The sequence below is a fragment of the Grus americana genome, chromosome 8 (genome assembly GCF_028858705.1).
Source record: "Grus americana isolate bGruAme1 chromosome 8, bGruAme1.mat, whole genome shotgun sequence".
NCBI classification, from domain to species: Eukaryota; Metazoa; Chordata; class Aves; order Gruiformes; family Gruidae; genus Grus; species Grus americana.
In genome coordinates this window covers 7,064,409-7,084,030 of record NC_072859.1, presented here as the reverse complement: position 1 = coordinate 7,084,030, position 19,622 = coordinate 7,064,409, and the positions used below count along the sequence as shown (strand labels likewise).

At 48.7% G+C, this 19,622-nt stretch overlaps 1 protein-coding gene across 10 annotated transcripts in view; it reads left to right on the top strand.

Moving 5' to 3' along the window:
* The window catches only part of RGS8 (regulator of G protein signaling 8), a 30,450-nt gene extending 11,031 nt beyond the window's left edge, over positions 1 to 19,419 (top strand). For 9 of the 10 annotated variants that reach the window (XM_054834308.1, XM_054834311.1, XM_054834310.1 and 6 more), the window contains 4 exons: positions 1,222 to 1,323; positions 2,241 to 2,305; positions 10,628 to 10,794; positions 12,816 to 19,419. In XM_054834308.1, the coding sequence (XP_054690283.1) occupies positions 1,222 to 1,323; positions 2,241 to 2,305; positions 10,628 to 10,794; positions 12,816 to 12,998 (517 nt within the window). In that variant the 3' untranslated portion in view covers positions 12,999 to 19,419. The remainder of the gene's footprint in view (positions 1 to 1,221; positions 1,324 to 2,240; positions 2,306 to 10,627; positions 10,795 to 12,815) is intronic. The other variant, XM_054834316.1, reaches the window with a different exon arrangement.
* The last annotated feature ends 203 nt before the right edge of the window (positions 19,420 to 19,622 follow it).

Below are 19,622 nucleotides of genomic sequence, written 5' to 3'. Positions count from 1 at the left end.
CTCGTTGCATTTAATTAACATTTAATTTGCTTTAAGATTACATTAAAATGTGCAATAATAGAAACTCTCTGAAGGGCGGGAGGAGAAGGGGGAAACAGGCGTGCTACGGATTGGCTCAGTCGCTGGTGCTGAAAGTGTTCTGCAAGAATTACATATGGAAGGGAAAAATACTGTGCTTCCCTCTGCAGTCACAGAAAGTATTTGGCATCTGTTTGGGAGAAGGGCTTTCTCCAGATCGGAAGTGGGTCCGGCGGCTGAAAAGTGCAGACCGGGTCACTGAATCCTCCTCCCATGGTCCCGAGGAGAGAACGGCCTCGTTCGAAGTCCAGGGAATCTAGTAGAAGAGATGCCCTTGGGCTGGAGAGGCAAATCACAGGCTCTGCCCTTCTAGAGACTGTGTAAAACCGTTAACCGGCACCTGTATGTTTTTGAGAGGAGACGATGCCAGTCCCGTATAATGCATCCATGTGTTTCCCCTCTCCCTTTGTGGTCCTCCCCATCCCGGGGTTATGTAATGAAGGATGCTGCGGATACGCCGGCTATCCCGGGCAGGGGCTGGCAAGGACGCGAGGGACCGGCGGAGGAGCGAAGGCTCTGGGGCTGGTTTGCAATTTAGAGGAGAAAAAAAGCAATAAAGCCATTTTCTGCCTGGTTAAGCCTGTCAGGAAAGAGGCAGTTTTAGCCTGCTTATGTAAGCCCGAGTCTAAGGAAGCTGCCCGGGATCCTGGCCGGGGTCTCACGGCTCTGCAGCACGGGCTCTCCTTGCAGGTGCCTTGCTCCCTCTCTTCTTCCTCCAGCCCCCTCCTGCCCTCAAGCTTTAGGACTTGTGCTGGATCGTGGTGACTGATTTCTGGTATTGCTGCCTTTTGCTCTGCTCCCACACCTGACCAGAGCAGGTCTTTCCAAGAAACCATCCCAAAGCGCAGCCTTTAAAAGCCTTTTTGCCAGTCAGAGCAGCTGAATGACTGGTGTGGGTCAGCCTTCGGCTGTTCTGGTGCCGTGTCCGTCCTTAGCATCTGCTTGGCATCTTACTGGAGATGTTTCAGGGTCCCCCCCACAGATGAGGGAACCAAGGACACAGGTTTGATGAGGCACAGAGCCACTGAGGTTTTTTGATTTTGTTGGATTATTTTTTTTTCCTGCCACTCTGGCTAGACTTGTAATCGTCATCTTCTTTGGTTTTCCCCTGCTCACACCCCTGCTCCCCCACATCGACCACAGGAACAGAGGGATGAGGACTCGCCTGGGCTGCCTGTCTCACAAATCAGACTCATATAATGATTTCACAGCTATTCTTCCGGACAAGCCCAACCGGGCTTTGAAGTGAGTATAGCTGCAGCATCCCACCCCACTCCATTTCTGTCCTTCCCCTCCCTGCCCACCACCCCCTCTAAGTATTATCTTCCTTTTGTTGTGCTTTGTATAAGCTTTGACTAGTTCTTGTAGCCACAAGGAAGGAGGAAATCAAAACAACACTGACACAGCTGGAACAGCCTCAGAAAATACCCGGATCATTGATATGAGTTCTCCCGTGGGACAGAACACACGCACGGTCCCCGCTGCTGTATGTGGGACGTGTCTGCACGTATTTGAGGACATAATTTACCCCTCCGTCATCGCAAATCAAAGTCTGGGCAGTTGACTTGGTATAAGAGGTGACCAGCAATTTTGGGTCACAGTCCTCCTTAGCTAAGCCTTGTTATTAAACACTACCAAGGGGGCCTACATAAGTTTGCATAACGCTTCAGGTAGATGCTTCAGACAATCCAAAGTCCTGATTTGAGACGAGTGGGATGGGATTCATCAGATCACAAGTCACTGCTTACATCTAGGCTAAGAATCTAACCTTCCTGTTAAAGTCAGGAGAGAGAAATAAACACTTCTGCAGGGGTGGGTTTCATTTCACTTAACTTTTGGCATTTACAATGTAAATCTCTACATCTGAACTTGTTCCCTGAGCCTCTGCTTAGAGTCAATGAGGAAAAATTGGTCCCTTTTCGGGTGTGATTCATCTGGCCTATTTTACCTGGATGTCAGGTGAAGAGAGTCAAGTCCCTTGGAATCTCCTCACTGACTCTAAAGGGAGCCCAGAGTGACTTGCTCACCTGGAGACCTCTACATTGTAGACCTCCAAAGTTAGGTGAGAAGAAGCCAGCCTTCCTCGGTGTCCTTGTCAAACAGCCCCAGAGGGGATCAGTCGCCATGGGTTGTCTGTAACTTGCCTCTTCCTTTCCTTACAGACGACTGTCAACAGAAGAAGCAACAAGATGGGCAGACTCTTTTGATGTCCTCTTGTCCCATAAATGTGAGTAGAGATCAAATTCTACCTTTTTTTTTTTCCTCCCCTGGTACCCTTAATACTGGTTGTAGCTAGGGCAAAGTATGCATTGCATAGCACAAGAATGGTCCCTCGGGTAGCTGCTTACTGCCCACCGGGCAACGGTCACGGTCATTTATAGGCAGGACTTGGCCTCTGGTTAAAAGGTGATGGAGTGAGTTTCTGTGGGTTCCCTTCCTGGCTCTGCTCTTGACTGGGTGATCACAACTGATAAAGTCATCAACCCAAGGTCTAGCCTTCTCCAGCTCCTGGGGACGCGTTGGAGGCAGGACCCCAAGGCTGTAGCCATGCGTACCGTCCTTTGGCAAGCGCCCCTGGGTCCAGTCTTTCCGCACAAGCAAATGGCAGGTTCTCAGCTTGCTAAACCCCCCTGAGATCCGTGACACCAGCTTCTCTCCCTCCAGCTGCTCTGCTGAGCTGCTGTGCAGCTGTGCCGTGTTGAAGCGCAGCCTTTGCTGGGACCGCTACGACGCAACGCCGTATGTGGTTCGTAACCTTGACCAACTTGCTCTGTAGCAGAGAAATCATGCGTGGTAGCCCTTTTAGCAGGATCTAATTCACAGTTACCAATGCAAACCTGAAAATTTCATGTCTGGAAACCTTATGCAATCGTATAATCAGCATACCTCGCTCCATTCAATAGATCAATCGTATCAGTTCTTCTCAGAAAATATTATTCTGCTTCACCAACGTTCTCATGCTGAGAAATTATAAACAAGACAGCGAAGTTCACAGTTTAGGTTCATTAATGTGTTTCTGTTGGAGAATAAAACAAGAGCGAGTCAAGGTTGGGGAAAAGTGAATGTGGGTGGTGAACTATTGCAATAAGGAACTGTCTGGTTTTCTTAGAGATTCAGGTTTTTCCGCACTCGTATTTTAAAATATAAGTGTAGAATTATATTATTATTTTAAATAAAGTGTAATTTTGCTGGATTTCTACTGCGATGACAACAGTTTTGGCAGGGAATTAAGTGACAACTTTAAACAGGCTGGCTGTCCAAGGCAGAAAAGCAATATATAATGTTAGCAGCAGTATCTTGTTGAGATCATTGCTCTTGCAGCCAGTAGAAAAAAAAATAAAAGTGGTGTAGCTGGGTATGGCTAAGAGAGAACGTTTCTTTTGTGGAAATTCAAAACAAGAAGGGAAAAATGCACCAAAGAGACCATGGGGTGCCTTGGGGCATGGGGAGGGACAGGATATTCACATCAGTGTTACAATTCTGTACTCGAGCCCCTGTTCCTCCTTCACCAGTGCAAAAGTTGAAATTTTCCTTATTAAATACAGACTGCAGCAAAAGTGCTTTGGTTACAAAAGCCAGTGAATTTACGCGTCTATGTGCTGACATTATACAGACTGTTCCCTCTTCAGCTGACTGCCGCGGATGCTAAATCAAACCTTAGTTCAATTATTTCATCCAACAACCTCTACAAGAGTGTCTGTGTTTATTAATAAATTAGCCTTGTAGAGTGATAAATGAATTATTAGAATTTGTCCTGTCTCTAGAATGGAAAGTAATTCTGATAACTCTCTGGCACCTAATGAAAAATGTTCAGTTTCTAACAGCAACAGAAGATGATCTTTAAAATTTAAATTAACTTTTTTTTATCAGAAGTCATGGTGACATTGCCTGGTGATCAGTCACAAAAAATATTGTTGTTTAATACACTACTTTCTAAAAGAAATATATTAAAACTGCTCTGCACCTGAAGTTTCTGGAATTCTGCCCTAGTCTGGCAGTCAAGGGTTATAACGATGCAAATACAAAAAGCTCTGTTGAAACAGAAGCGTTATTTTAGTTACACTGGTTTAAAGGAGAGAAGAGCGTATATCCATAAAAGGAATTATCTTGTAAAATCATCGTGGTTTCGCTTATGTACGCTTGTATCCAAAGCATAGAAGAATTGCCAAAGACCTGTTATAAAAGCGGAACGAAGGGTTGCGTTTTTGCTGTTAGAGATGTGCCGATATTAGACAGGTAAGGGGAGTCTTGTGCCTTATCTGACCAAAATTTCAGACTAAGAAAAGCGCTGCCTGCATCTGCCTGCAGTAAAGCTGCCGGCTAATGTTCTGTTTCTCCTGCCAAGAGAAGGGCAGAACTGTCTCAGACTAATTTCTCTGTGACCGCCCAGGTGAACAATATTAGGCAGGGAAAATTTGAATTCATGCTTGGGGGCACGGGCTAAGCCACCAGCTGGGCTCTGGGAGAATTTCCCCTGGGGCTCTCAGCATCAGCAGGTAGACTGCTTCTGCTTGACACATCTGCCATAAACTCTTCTTGGCTAGATGGCCAGTTCACCTATTTTGGAAGGGAGATTGCGATGCCGATTTCAGGGGGTTGAGTGGCACTTTCTGCTGCGGTCAGATGGTACGGTGGTTTTGGGTCCCTTCCAGTCAACTTGTTCTTTGGGGGGAGAAAAAAAAAAAACAAACCCAGAGTGCTCAAGTAGGACTCAGGAGCTGGATGGAGCAGCTGAAAATGGGGCAGTCTTTGTGGTTAATATTGCAAGGGGTTGAACAGATGCGGAGAAGAGCTCCAAGGAGCAAGAGAGTGGATCAGAGCTCCCTAAAAGGCTTTCCGAATGCCGAGGTGAGCAGGCTGCCCTCGTACACGGAGGAGGCTCGCAGGCTGCGGTGCTCGTTATGGGGAAGGGAAACAACTGGTATTCTTCCACTTCCTATTTTCATGAATCCCCAAATGGAAGCGACCCAAACAGGTTATTATGCATTATACAGACTCTGTGGAGAGCGTCATTATGCTCATTTTTGTCAAATATCCCTTGAAGCGTGCTGGCCCTGTGGAGCCCCTCCGTTCCCTCTCCCCGCGTTGGTTTAATGAATGAACTCTGTAGGTAATGTTTCATGCTGACACGCTGCTGTCTGGCAGCATCTCGAGTGGAGGATTGCAGACCCCTGGGTTTTGAAGCAGTTGCACGTCTCCAGCCAGGGATTCCCAGGCTGGGTGATACCCCTCAGTATAGAGTGGTCTGATTTGGATTAATTCCCCGGTCATTTAAAGAATAATTTGTGTTGACGTTAGCAAGAGATTGCGAGTAGGAAAGGCGGAAAGGCGCTCTCTGTCACACCCCCCACCTTCCTTTTGCACTGACACAGGGACTTCAGCATCCCTCAGCCTCTTAGTTACCAATGCAGAATTGCAGGATGCAGCTCAGCTCCGTTTGATTGGCAGCCCCAGATATACAGGTCAATGCAACGATAACCTACTTGTTTTTGCTAAGGGGTGAGGAAAATCAACTTTAAATCTTAGGGTCAGAGAGTCGATCCCCTTTTTACAGCAGGAGCCTTGTGTGAGCTCGCTGCAAGAGAAACAAGAACAGGGTTGCAGTGTATTCCCTTGGGTCAGGGCTTCCGAGCGCAGCAAGCAACAGGAGAGAGGAGTTTGATCCTACTTTGCAGCAGGAAACGGAGAGTAAGAGACAGATCGTATGTAGCATGCTTCCTTGGATGCTCAGGGAGCAAAAGCAGTGGGTTTAAAATGCTAGCTTTTGGCATCTTTTCCCATTTTGTACCAGTGTGGATTAGCAATGGCTCCCAGGGAAGCGGAGCTCGGTGTGGTCCGCAGAGTGTGTGTGCATGCATGTGAGTAACAGAGGAGTAATCCCCGCTCTGTACCCATGCCCAGGAGGTACAGGCTGGTCAGCCAGATGGAGATTTCTTTTGACAGGCTGCTGGAGGGAAATACAAGCAATGGCATGTCTCATTCTGCATCCCTCGCGGGGCTGGAGACATGGCTTGTCATTTGTCCAGAATCCAGCAGGACAGTCTGTCCTCAACCCTTAGTCACTTTTCAACGAAGCATCCAACACAGAAAACCTTTGCACCGAATTTCCATTTTTATCTCAAGGGTGATGTTCCCCCCCCACCACCATGTTTTGTGATCTCTTTGCTCTTCTGCACAAACTTTACTGTCCTCCTCCCGCTTCTGTTGTCTACACATTGCTCCTCCTCCTACACAGCACAGGAATATCTCAACCTACTCCTGGGTTCTTTCTAAGCCAGAACGGCATTAGCATTAGCATTGTGCTGGTGACAGGCAGCTAACATTCACCAAAGCAATGCTGAGCAGCAGTGGGAGCACGTACATCTGCTATACATTGTGGCCTTGTCTCTTCAGCCCTGGACCCAACACGCTCCATAGAGCTAATCCATTCATCTACCAGCCACAGGGGCTCTACCTTTATTCCCCACATGAAGCGCTAGTTGCCCCGATGGTGTGAAATGCGTGCATTAATTATATGATTGGTGATCACTTTCTTACTCTGACGGTGGCTAACGCTTGGTTATTAAGCTGTCTGCCTGAATGATTTAAGCCCCTAATCTCGGCGCTTCCTCGTGTTGCTGGAGCCTGCCTTAGGTAAGCCCTGTGTTGTGTTCTGTGCTAGCCAGTTCAGTCCCTTCCTCCACGGCCCTTCTTGCTGGAAGGGATCCCCTCTCCATGGCCCGAAGGACAACATTTGAACGGGGTGTCAGGAGCATCCGAGTCCCGATCCTCACGTACTTGATCTGCCTGGCAGTCCCCATCTATAAAACAGAAATCCTTGTCAGTGTCTAATTCACAGGTGACCTGCAGGATTGTATTTGTAGGGTGCACTGCAAGATCTTGGGGTGGGGTTATCTATAAATACTTGCACAATCCTTCTTGACAATCCTCTTGTGCATTCCCTTAGTCTGTTTGAACGGAGAGCAGTGCGTTTTGAAGCTTACGTTTACGCTGCAAATGTCTTCCACTCCTCTTTCAGACTCTTGACACTCAATAGAAAAGCTCCATTTCTTTATCTTCATCCTGTCTGCTCCACCATTCTGATTTACTCCTTTGGCTTCAAGCAAGGCCCAATAGTTGTCTTGAAGGGCTTTGCATCTATACCAGTACACCTCTGTCTTCTAGAACGGCCATGCCTTTAGGCTACATGTTAGGGAGACCTTGTGCTGCTGCATCTGAAGACATCCAATCCTGCTTTTAATGTCTGTGCTGTTTTTGTAAAGCATCCCTTTGGAATGGCGCTTCTCAGGTGCTCTGACCATCTTCCAGGATATTTCAGGAGGCTGAGTCAGTAGGTGATGCTCTCCTGCTCATATCACGCTGCAATCCGGTGCTGGTTGCCCCAGCAAAAAAGCTGTGCAGTTGGGTGGCGTGAGCTTTGAAATGCTGATCATTCATGAGTGACGCTTCCTTGAGAAGCCTTCACATGCAGGAGGAGATTAAAGTCAACATCCAGGTCAAATTCCAGCTCAGATGGTGGCAGTCCCAGCACCTAATTGGCCTCCTTCCCTTTCAATTAAATTTGTTGTTGTTCATGATAAACTTGTGGGCAGTGATTTACTACTGCACGGTCATCTGGGGTCCCATCTCTGAGCTCCTGCTGCCAGGCACAGCTGTAAATGCTGGCAGGCAGTCAAAGGCTAAAGATGAAATCTGTGGAGAACCAGGCAGCCTTGAGTCCAGGATGACCTCTCCTGCGTCCAAGGCCACCTCTGCGAGATCCTCCCAGGTCCGGCCTCATCGTTACCAGCTCCTCAAAGGCTGTGAGGAGAGCACGACAGGAATACATAAAGAAGTGGAGAATAGCCAGACACTATTATTTATCTATCCTCCATCTAAACTTTCTTCAAGATAAAAAGGAGTCGATTGACGTGAGAGCAGGAGGCAGAGCATATGGAAACCTCCTGGTCCCAGGAGGGACCTGCTGCAGCTGCTCTCCAGGGCAGAGCTGAAGCAAACGCCTTTCTCACCTCATCAATCATGAAGAAGTCCCCTTTTTTTAGCAGATATTCTATTTTGCAAATATTCTGTTTTGCAGATATTCTACTTGCCATGCAAAGCTGCTATTTCTGCAAGCGATCCTCTGTCAGTGCTGGGGCTCTGAGGCCGTTGTAGAGGAAAGGCGGGGGAACAAAAAGGCCAGGACAGAAAGGGGGAGCAAGACCTTTGCAGGGACACACAGCAGAGACTGTATAGTCATAACAGCGTGCTTGGGTGCTGGAATATTTAACGTCAAACGTCTTAGGAGCTGACGATATATAAAATGACATCTCACACAACTGCTGCTTTTTCCCTTTTGTACTTTCCTCTGTCTGAAACCTGTCAGCCTGCTGTTACGTCCTCTCCTTTTCCTCCTGCAAAGACTCCCTGCTCTATTCTCAAGTCCTCCACTCGCTCCCACGCAGGCCCCGTGAATTTTACAGGCATTAAGGGGGACACAGGTTTTGAAAAAATGTTTCTGTCTCTTCGATTTCAGGAAGGGGAGCAGCCCTTAAACCTCTCTCTTGTTCTCTGTATTTATCTCCCCATGGAGAAGCTCGAAGCAGCCATGTGCGGCACGATCCTGGCAGGTACCCTGCTCCTGGAGATGTCTTTGGTTCTCTCTGCTCTGCAGGCTTCTCCGGAGCTAACGTCACGTTATTGCCCCTGTCTTGAACCCACTATTTGCACTGCTAATTGCTCTGCAGTGCTCATGGACAAAAGCCCTGGTTTTGCCCACAGTAGCAGTCTGAAACCCCGATCTCCTCCTGCAAGTACGTTAATTAAGCGGCAGGATGAGTTGGTGCGATACAGTTATTTCTGTCCCTCCTGGGGCTGACAGGAAGAAGCAAGCGTAGCTGAGACGGGACGTACCCGTTTTAGTTGCCGATGGCCGTGCTCTTTGCGATGCAGCGTGCCGATGGAGCGGTTAGCAGCGCAGAGCCCGTTCACGAAGGCACTTTGAGAAACGTTGGGCGGGGAGACGTTCAGCCTGTAGTTTGGTCCTGTCTGCCCTAATATCTTTTCTGCCTTTCCCTTTGAGAATCCAGGCAGTCAGACGTCTGTGCTGACTTACGTGCAGCCAGAAATAGGATTCTTAGTTGCTGTTCAGCACCTGGGGCCATTTCTTAGGGCTTGAGGCTTGGGACCTAGAACTGGAAAATATCTCCATGTCCTAAGTTATTACCGGAAACAAGAGAAGGAGGAATAAGATTAGGACACACAGGGGAGAAAAAGGGCAGTGTTACATTGCTGCTTCTCCTCTCGTAGCTGGTGCAGGCAAGAAAACAAGGACAAAGCTGTAAGGGAGTGTGTGGTGGATCCTGTGACGTGGCCAGCTCCCGTCCCCGGTGGGCCCGGGCTTGCTGTGGACACGTGAAAATGTCCCGCACCAAGCATCAGGCATCGCTCCTTGGGCTCCGTCCCAGCTCCCACGGGAGGAAAGAGGGATCTCCCACAGCACTGCAGGAGTTCAGATCCTACAAACCCTCATCAGTCTTTGTCTGTCCCTGCCCCACACACATGCACTCGCTCCATCACCTTTTGGAGAGTCTGACCTTGCATTCCCGATTCCATCAATATTTTTAGGCACTTGCTTGGAAGTAGCTAATGCTGACTTAGGAGGTTTCCAGTCATGAACTGCAAATATTCAGACCCTAAAGTTAGAAACATGTTACTGGAAAAAAAGAAAATTAAGAGCCAAATTTATCCCAAGGCTAAAGGAAGGAGAAAGGGCATGTGTGAAACCTTCAGCTACTTCAACTCTGCTGGTGCCATTCAGGGAAAGGAAATAAGAAACAATAGCCGTGTCCATAAATACACCCGGGCAGGCATTTAAGAGGACACAGATTGCCTAATAAATCTTTCCATATTTCTAATCTGCCCCGGCTGACTCAGATTACGTTACTGAAATGTCACAATTGCTAAGCCTTAACAAGTGATAAAGAACACTTTTACCACCAACTAGACAAGTAGTAATTATGCCGCGTCCTTTCCCTCTCCCCTTTATTGTAGCTGTAACAGTTAGGCTTTCCGAGATCCTTGCTCTGTTTTAATAAGAACTAAAAATATGTCACAAGGCAATAAAGCAAAATGACAGAAAACATAGGAGACAAGTCCACTGTCACTATGTTTTATTAAAGGTTTTTCTTAATGACAGATAGGACATTACAACGTGCTGCATTAACACGCACAAGATGCCGTGGCAAAGAGACCATAGCATTGAAGCCTGACATTTTCAAGAGGAACTTTTTCAAAGATTAGGTGCCCCAATCTCAAAGAAAGCCTTTTGCCACGTTAGCTGGCAAAACACTTTTTCAGAGCAACAGCAAATGATGTTTGGCTTCGTGGCGGCTCACGGGACTCCAGCTGATGCGATGGTGTGAGTTGTGGACGTGTCCTGGGATTGCAGACCTTGGGAGAAAAATCAATTGGTCTTTGGTAGGCAGGGGCAGATGGAAGGACATCTAGTAATGAGACTGCTCCCTGCCCTCTTTGTCCTTCTGTTTAACTCCCCGTGTCTCTCTTGCAGATGGGCTGGCTGCCTTCCGCGCTTTCCTGAAGACGGAGTTCAGCGAGGAAAACCTGGAGTTCTGGCTCGCCTGTGAGGACTTCAAGAAGACCCGCTCGGCAGCCAAGCTGGCCTCCAAGGCCCAGCGGATCTTTGAGGAGTTCATCGATGTGCAGGCTCCTCGAGAGGTGGGTGTGCCAGCACCCCGGGGAAGGCAGAGCATCCCTCTGGCGCAGGGAGCAGGTCCATCTCCCAGCTGGTACCAGGGTGCAGGTCCCTCTCCCAGCTGGTACCTGCGGGGTGCCGGGGTGGTCGGGGAGCCCTTCCTTCCCTCCCAGAGGTGACGGTGAGGAGTGGGTAAGGATGGGAATGCCATCCTGTCTGCTACAGCTGCCGCTGCTTGCAGTGACTCATCCCCTGGTGAGGGCAACTACTTTGACGATACTAAATTAGTCACAGCCAGTGAGTTCACTGGCAACTGCAACCTACATTTCCTAATCTCTACGAGCTTCCTAGGAGCATTTCACCTTGCTCCTCTCATTTACTATCAATCCCCAAGCAGGCTATTGGGCTTGTTGATCACAGGACGTTTTCTGTAAGAGCATCCCACGAATGACTAACTTGTTGACTCTCCAGGGAGGAGTGTTTATCTGCTGACTAACTCCCAACTCAATTAGCCCTCCTAAAAGATGCGAGCAATAACTCAGAGCTGAACAAAAAGTGCAGTCACAACTTGAAGCCTGGAATTGTTAAGTTCTCTTTCAAGTACTGACAGGCTGATGCGACTGTCAGATCCTGTGTCGTGATGTTGGGTTGTGTTATTGTATTCATAATGCAACCAGGAGGGTACTTACTGCGCTTGCTCTCCCATGGCGGTCCTCCTGCTGGATTGCACGGGTGCTTGCCACCACACAGGTGCCTGCGAGGGGATCACCCTAAAAAGGGCTCTCTTCATACAATCATAGAATGGTTTGGGTTGGAAGGGACCTCAAAGATCATCTAGTTCCACCCCCCTGCCATGGGCAGGGACACCCTCCACTAGCCCAGGTTGCCCAAAGCCCCATCCAACCTGGCCTTGAACACTGCCAGGGAGCCAGGGGCAGCCACGGCTTCTCTGGGCAACCTGTGCCAGGGCCTCACCGGGAAGAATTTCTTCCCAACATCTAATCTAAATCTCCCCTCTAGCTTAAACAACTTTGCTCCATCTTTGAACTAGGAAGGCTATTGCAAGGCCACTGAGAAGCACCCAGTTTTACGCCAAGTAGTGTGGGCGTCTCGGGGCGCGCTTCAATCCCCATCGCCTTCAGGGAGCATCTCCCCGCTGTTATTCGTGAGGCTGGGTGAGATTTTTCAGGACTGCAGGGCTGAATCTGGATTAGAAATGTGAGCGCAGGTGGGATGGGGTCTTTCCTAAAATTTGGTCCTGTTGCCGTAGTTTTGGCGTGCTAGAATGTGAAATGACGCCTAAGTGACACAGGGAGCTAATCTATAGTGCTGTCCTCTGAGTTAAGGCAGACAGCTTTACTCTGTAGACTCCTTTAAGTTTGGACACTGAGTTAATAACAACAAACAACATCTTTTCAGCCAGTTTTTTAAACAATAACCCTAACAAACACTGACTGCTTTGCTGGGGAGAGAAAACAGAAAAACTCACGCTGTTGGTTTTGCAAACAAATGGCAGTCATAACATGAGGGTGGTTTATTTTTTTCCAAGTCCCTACTAGAGATAATTGTAACATGAAGCTGTTATGGGAAAAAATCAAACTATTTATTTTATAACAACAGAGTTTAAAAACATTTCGTAAGAATGTACTCATAGTTTAAACCCAGCTAAAAGTTCATTCACCTTTATATTTGGAATGTAGTGAAGAATAAAGTGAATAGAGAAATCTCGGTCGCCAGGAAAGCGGTTAGGCTGAGTCAGCATTTTTAGAAGATGTGCTACGTAAACCCATGCTTGAGAGCCTGAACAAAAGTAACTTGATTTCAGAAGTGCTCAGATCAGTATAAATCTAGTTCAACTTTTCCAAATTTGGGGCAGGATTTGTAACACTGGATCGCTAGGGTTTGGGGGGGCTGTTTAGGCATGGACGAGGGTAGGAGCTTGGTTGTTCTGCTGCTTTTAGAGCAACGGCTGAGGTGAAACGTGCCATTTTAAGCAGGCAAACTGGTCACTCAGTACCAAACTCTCTTCTGCTGCTTTTCCCAGGTGAACATAGACTTCCAGACACGGGAGCTGACAAGAAGAAATATGCAGGAGCCCTCCCTCACTTGCTTTGACCAAGCTCAGGGGAAGGTGCACAGCCTGATGGAGAAAGACTCTTACCCCAGGTTCCTGAGATCCAAAATTTACACAGACCTGCTGTCTCAAACCCAGAGGAGGCTCAGCTAGAGCAGTGATGGGGCCCTCAGAAACCACGTGCTTCCCGCAACAGTCAAAACCCATGTCTAAACGTGAAACTTTCTTGGTGTTAAAAGCAGTGGGAATGAGGAAAGAGGGAGAAGGGGAAGAGGAGGCTTCCAGAGCATGATCCAGATGTGGTATTAGGACTCTTTGAGTTTCTGTGCTTTTTTTGGTTAGCGGTAGCATCTTGCAGTTGTTGCCTCTCTCTAGCACAAAACCATAACCCTCTCTAGTCATGGGGTCATCTGTTGGGAAGCCAGGTTTCCTTTAAAATTATTACGTTGGTTTGCGTGTAAATAACACCACTGCACCTTTCCATCCTTCCAGACGTCTCCCTGGCTCTCACCACTCCCCTGTGTTTGGAAGGGCCCTCAGGGCAGTTCTGAAACTTGTGAGGCCAAGTCCAGTCCAAAGCATCGTCTCCCACACTGGCTGCTGGGGTCCGGATCCAGAGACTGTGAGGAAGGAGAGAGGGGAGGGAGAGGAGAAGGCAAAGGCACATGATTCATGTTGCTCCCCGGAGTGGAAATCATCAGCGAACTCAGCTCACCTTTCCATTTTGGTTGCGCATCTTATGACACCAGCTGCTACCCCGTCACAGCCCCTCATCTTCCAGGGATGGAGACTAAGAGTTATTTTCCGTATGACTGTCAAGGAGCTGAGTTTTTCTCAAGAGGAACGTAATCCCAAAAGCTCTCGCTAGACCTGGTCAGGCAAGTCTTCTAGTACAAATGATTGTTTTTCATTAATATCATTTATTTGTACTGTAGTTCAGTCTCAGGACCCCAGTCGTCGTTCAGGCTTCATTGTGCTAGGCACCATACCAAAACCTAACGCAAAGAGGCTCCTGGCCTCCAGACACATTAACAAGCTTGGTGGCTTCTCGGGAACGACCTGCCAGCTGTCAGGAAAGAGTCGAGAGGAGGAATGTCCCATCTGCCCCGTGCTGAGGTGTAGGAAAAGCACAAGACCTGCCTGCTATGGCAGATGGCATTTTTCATGTAGTACCTGACCAGCGCACGGCAGGGAGAGGTAACATGAAAAATCACAATTATATTTTTGCTACTTACTGATTATTGACTGTTGTTGTTACCTACCGATTGTCCACTGTGGGTTCAATGCCATGTAAAGAACTGCTAAAGGCGCAGACCCTGCTGCATGGTGCTTTGCTTCAGAACAGGATGCAGGGAAGCATGCAGCGAGCAGGACGAGCGTCCGGGTGGGAGGTGGTGTGTGAAGGGTGCTTTGGCCCTGTTCCCGTAGCCCGGAGAGCCAGCTGCAGGAGAAGACTCCGTGCAGATGTGGGTTGTGTCGCACCACCTCTGTGCTCTGCAATAATACCTACCATCTGAAGGCCCCGTTTCTACGGCGTTGCTGTTCCAGCTTATCTGCTGCCAGATTCTTACAATATTTTCTAGTGGAGAAGCAGACAGCCTGTCTGTGGATTTGAGCCTGCAGAGCAGAGGTCTATTTTCTTAATTTTATGAGGGCCTGGAAAGTGACACCATGGTTCTTTTCCTTCTCTCAGTCACCCACAGATCAGAGGCTGTAAATCTCTGCTCTAGTTGAGGGCGGTGGCTGGCGATAAAGGTTTAGTGTAATGTGGTGTAAACTAGGCAGGCTGAATTCTAAAGCTAAGCAGAACGTGTTTGGAACGGTATACAAAAAGCCTGCTTGGATATTAAAAGTTACTGTCCATGTTTTAGATAGGAAGCAGGTTTTGAGGCTTTTTGTAAGGATGCTGTGCAGGATGTTAGGACAAATAGGTTTATGATCATGATAGGGGTGGTAAGCGTGTTTGTTTTATTTTGGAGGTGTATTCCTGTGGTCTCTAAGACACTAAAGTCTAAATACGGTGCAAGTGCAAAATTTATGTTCAGTAGGGAAACCTGCTTTTCGGTACCTGGTTGGTTGGCTCTAGAATTCTCCACTTGTTTTGTAGGAAAAGACCAGTGAAAGGTGGGCACTGGAAAGTGCCCCAGATTCATCCAAGGGGTCTACGTCATGCAGTGGCTCAACCGGCCATGAGTTTGGCTGTTCATGGGCCCATAGCTTTATGGCAAAGAAGGTCTAGTGGGACAGGTCTCTGTGGAAACTCGTGCCATGCTCTGCAAGGAGTAAAAGACAGAAGCAAAGGATAGCGAGTCATGCATCCAGTGGCTGTCCCCGGTGGTATCTGGACTACACCAAGTGGAACAGAGACACGTCACCTCTATAGCCCCCTCCTGCTATAGCAAAAGGGAAGGAGGAGGGTAAATCATCCCACACTGCGGTGAAACGCTCTCAATGTTTGACCTGCAAGGGAGGATGCAAAGCCACTGACTGTGAGGGGCTGGAAGAACTCTCCTTTCCAAGAAACACTATGTCACTACACCTGCACGACACCAGATGGACTGGGATCTCTCAGGGGCACAGGTTGCTTTGGCTGAACAGTTCCCCTTGAGATGGCCTGTGGTGCCAGTTGCACCCAGTGTCACTGCCACCGCAAAATGGCACAGCGACCGGTGATTCAACCGCTGCAACGCGGCAGCTCAGCTTCCCAGTGCTGCGGTGTCACAGGAGCTGCTGTGTTGCAAGGCATGAAGGGAGGCCACCTTGTCTGGCCCTGCCTTCCTCCGTTTCAGCCTCCTCTTTGCACATGCAAAAAGCATCCCAGTGCTGCCCTGGGTGTAAGAGACGGCAGCAGCAAGCTTATGCAGTCATTGCTTTGAAAGAGAAGGCAGAAGGCCACGTTAACCGCCTTGCGGTGTTTCTCTTAAAGCCACCAATCCACCTTCTGAGCGGGCTTGGATGATGCTGACCTCTAGTGCCAGCCGATGCATCCCAGGCAAGGCTTTTCAGCAACGTGCCCTGCAGGCACCCATGGCCATGAGGGACCCAGAGACGGCCAGGCCGCGAGGAAACAGCAGAACGAGATGTTTTTGTCGAGGAATGAGGAACAGAAACTCAGAAGTGAGGACAATTCCCAGGCTTCCCTGATGGCTACAAAGCCTGGTCCTGTTCAGAGTGTGACTCCAGAAAGCCCAGGAGGTAGCATCTCTCAGCAAGCTCCTCCAGCCTCAGCGCTGGCGTCCTTTCAGTTCGTGTCAGAACTCATCGAAAAAACTTCAAAGTAGCCAACACTGTGTGAAAACCAAGCTCCCCTCTCTCCTCCATCGACCTGGGGAATTGCTTTGAGCAGGCACGCTCGGAGATGGCATTGCTGCAGTTGTGACGGGATCTGCATTCATGCCGGCTGATGCAGAGGTGTTTTGCCCATTAAATCGTTGCCAGATAATATCCTCCATGGGAAACATCCTAGAGCACAGAGTGGAGCAAGAGTATTGTCTAAGGCATATGAGTCTATCACGGTTATTTTTGTTGCTGCTCTTACAGTTTGTCTCTCTTGAAGGAAAGCAGACTAGTTATTTCAAGTAATTTTTTTTTTTTAAACAAGAAATTGGCACCAGCTGCTTCTTTTATGCCAAATGTCAGTCTGAAGTGAATTAAAATAGGCAGCTTATAGCTCTTCCCCTTAAACCAGGGGCTCATTAAGGAAATAATGACTGAGCCAAAGCTTCGGAAAGTACTGAGCGATGACTAATCCCCATCAAGGACAAATACCCTATCTTTGATTCATCTCTTACTGATGCGAAAGGGATATTCATAACTTACAAACCCCATTTCCCCCCTCCGCAAGTACAGACATCCAGAATTTCGCTCCTGTTTCAAGTAATGTCAGAGTGTGCCATCACATGAAGGGGGGGGGGGGGGAAATAATTTTGCTCAGCTTTTTTTTTAATTCTGTGTGTTTGCTGGCACGTATCCAGTCAGCTCCCAAGTCCTTTGACAGCAAAAGGGAAGAAGAGTTTACAAATTGCCTTTTCTATACGCTTCAGATGTTGTTAACCCCAGATGCAGAACCCGAATCTGCTTTGAGTTTCTTTCTCCTGCTTTGGCCCGTCAGCCAGGTTTGGGGTGATTTCCGTCACTTTTACTGGACTCGTTAATGTACCGATGGGTCCCTGCCCTGCACGCTGGGAAGGTGTGACGGGCAAAGTCCTGCTAGTCTCAGCAGGGGAGGGAAATAGGTGTGCGTGTCTGCGGGTGCAGGTGGGTGAGAGCGCATGTGACTTCACGTGTATGTTATTTAGTGTCTCCTACTAGAGAAGCTTTTCCGAGACATAGATGTGCATGTTAAAATAGGAGAATTAGGCATAAATGACATAAAAATGAGATTTTTAGCCAGTGTTGTGTTTGCCTCGTGTGTACGTTTGACTAGTAATGAGACGTTAAACTCTGCTAGGCTTCCAGTTACCCATAAGAGCACATGTATCAAACTGAACTGAATGTTCACTGATAGACACAAAACCAAAATGTTTACAGCATTCAGAGCAATAGCAAAGCATACCTCATGCCAGTCCTGGAGTGCCTCTCACCCGTCAGTACAAGCTCTCCCCTCCCTGGGGGTCTCTTGCTTCTCCCTCCAAACCCCTCTCTCCTCCTCAGCCCGGTCCTCGTGGTCTTCCCTCCTCCTCCTCCTTAGGGTTTCCTCCCTGAAGCACTCCTGTCCATGCCAACCTTCCTCTCCACCAGCACTGTTTGTCCCCATAAATCTGAGCCTGGGTCTCAAATAACTCCCTCCCATGCCCTCTTGTTCGCATCCCCTCCATCCCCATCTCTCCCTCCTCTCTTCTTTGCCTTTTGCTCCCCCAGACGCTTGTCTCTGGTCTTGCCATCTTGCTCCTACATACCTCCTACTGTCACTATAAAGCTCCGAGTAGCTATTCCTCGCCTGTTACATAAGAAGAAAACGCTTCACGTAATTTCTGCATTATCTTTCATTCCTGGGGCTGCTGCGGTTGTCGTCTTCCTTGGTATTGTGTTTTCTCCAGCATTGCAGAGTTACATCACAGAACTGGAATTAAAGTACATTTTGCTGCTAGACCAGAACGCTCTTCTCTACCACGCACCCCCTTGGGCTTTGCAGAGGCTTGGCTTGTCCCCAGTATTGGGTCGTCTTCCTCCATCCAGGCTCCATGTGCTGCGCTTGTGGCAGGGGCTGGCCGGTTGAGAGGGCAGCCGTGCTGCGCAGAGGCAGCGGCTGCTTCGGCAGGGTCACAGCTGTGCTTCCTCTTGGCTTTCTGATATAAAAAAAAAAAAAAAAGAGTGTCAATAAAGGTGTGTGTGTTGTATTTGCTTAGTGAAGTCAGTCGTTCCGCTCTGCGCCTCCTCTTGGTTTTACTGGAGGGCTGTATCTCTGATTTGAGACTGCAGTAAACTCAACTGGAGTTCAGGGAACTGAGGGCATGGGAGGGAGGTGGCACAAGGGGATGAGTTTATTATTGAAAAAAACCCAATGTTTCTGGCAAAAAGGCACAGAAGAAAAGGCAGCGCCTGCTTCTGGAGGGACCTGGCGTACCAAGGAGGTGTGGGCACCATCCGTGGCGTGAATCATTTGTTTCCAGTAGCCCCACAGCTCCCAGTTTGCATCATGTGCTGCGTGCCCCAGGCTGGATCTAAAACATGACAGATGAGGAGCTGCTCGGCTTTGCATTTACAGCGTAGCTCACAGAATCCCAGAACGGCAGGGGTTGGGAGGGACCTCTGGAGATCATCTAGTCCAACCCCCCTGCTAAAGCAAAACAGTGTTATCCTAAGAGAAATGTCTTCATGTTGCTCTATCGGTGCCCGCAGTCACCAGCTAAAAAGCAAGGAGGGGAAGGAGGCACCTTGTGTTGTGTGTACTTACGCATTCCTCTGCGGGATTACTGGTAGCGAAGAGAGCAGGGTACAAGTACTCCCTGGGGAGGATCCCCCTTCCTTAGAAAACACGATCAAACTAACTTCTCCTCCTGTAACTTCTCTCCCCGCTCCTCTACAAGCAACCCAAATCAGATACGCAGAGTTCAGATTTTTCTTTAAGCACTCTGGCATCTTCATCTTTGGTGGGATGGCCGTGTCCCACCAACAGGAAGGGGCCTTGGGGACCCAGCTCCAAACCCAAGCACTAAATAAGGCTGTATTAAATAATAAAGATGCCTTGTTCCTTGGGAAACACACTTGCAGGTGGCTCAGAAGAGATTTAGGAGGGCACGTACAGAACGAACTCAGAAGCGAGCCACCGGGTACCTGGGTAGAAAGAGCAGCTCTTTGAAGACCTTCCCTATGCCACGTTTTTATTTTAATTAGGTCCTGATGCTGTAACTGCCTCCGCAGTGCCTGGGTGCTGCTGGTGGTGGCAGGGAACAGCAGGAGCTGTTTGGGCAGGGCGCGCGGGCTGTTCAGTCTGATTCCTTCCCGTTCAGGGGAAGGCATGGGCTCGGGGTCGGGCTGACTTTCCCTCTGCATTAGCTGCTCGTTTGCTAGGCTCACCTTCCCCTGACGAGGCTGGAGACGCTCCTCAGCCACACCAGATGTCCGACCGGCAGTGATATCCCCACTGAGTCGTGTCACCACGTTGTGAAGTGTTACCTCTACTGTATAGAGACTGTGAGGACGTAATAAAACAGCCTGAGAACTACTTGCTCTGTGCCTGAGTGTCTGAAAAAGGTGAGGGTCGAGCACATTTTCCTGTGTGGAAAGCGGGAACTGTGAGCCTGGCGATGGAGGGGTGTCTCCCAGGAGAATTGC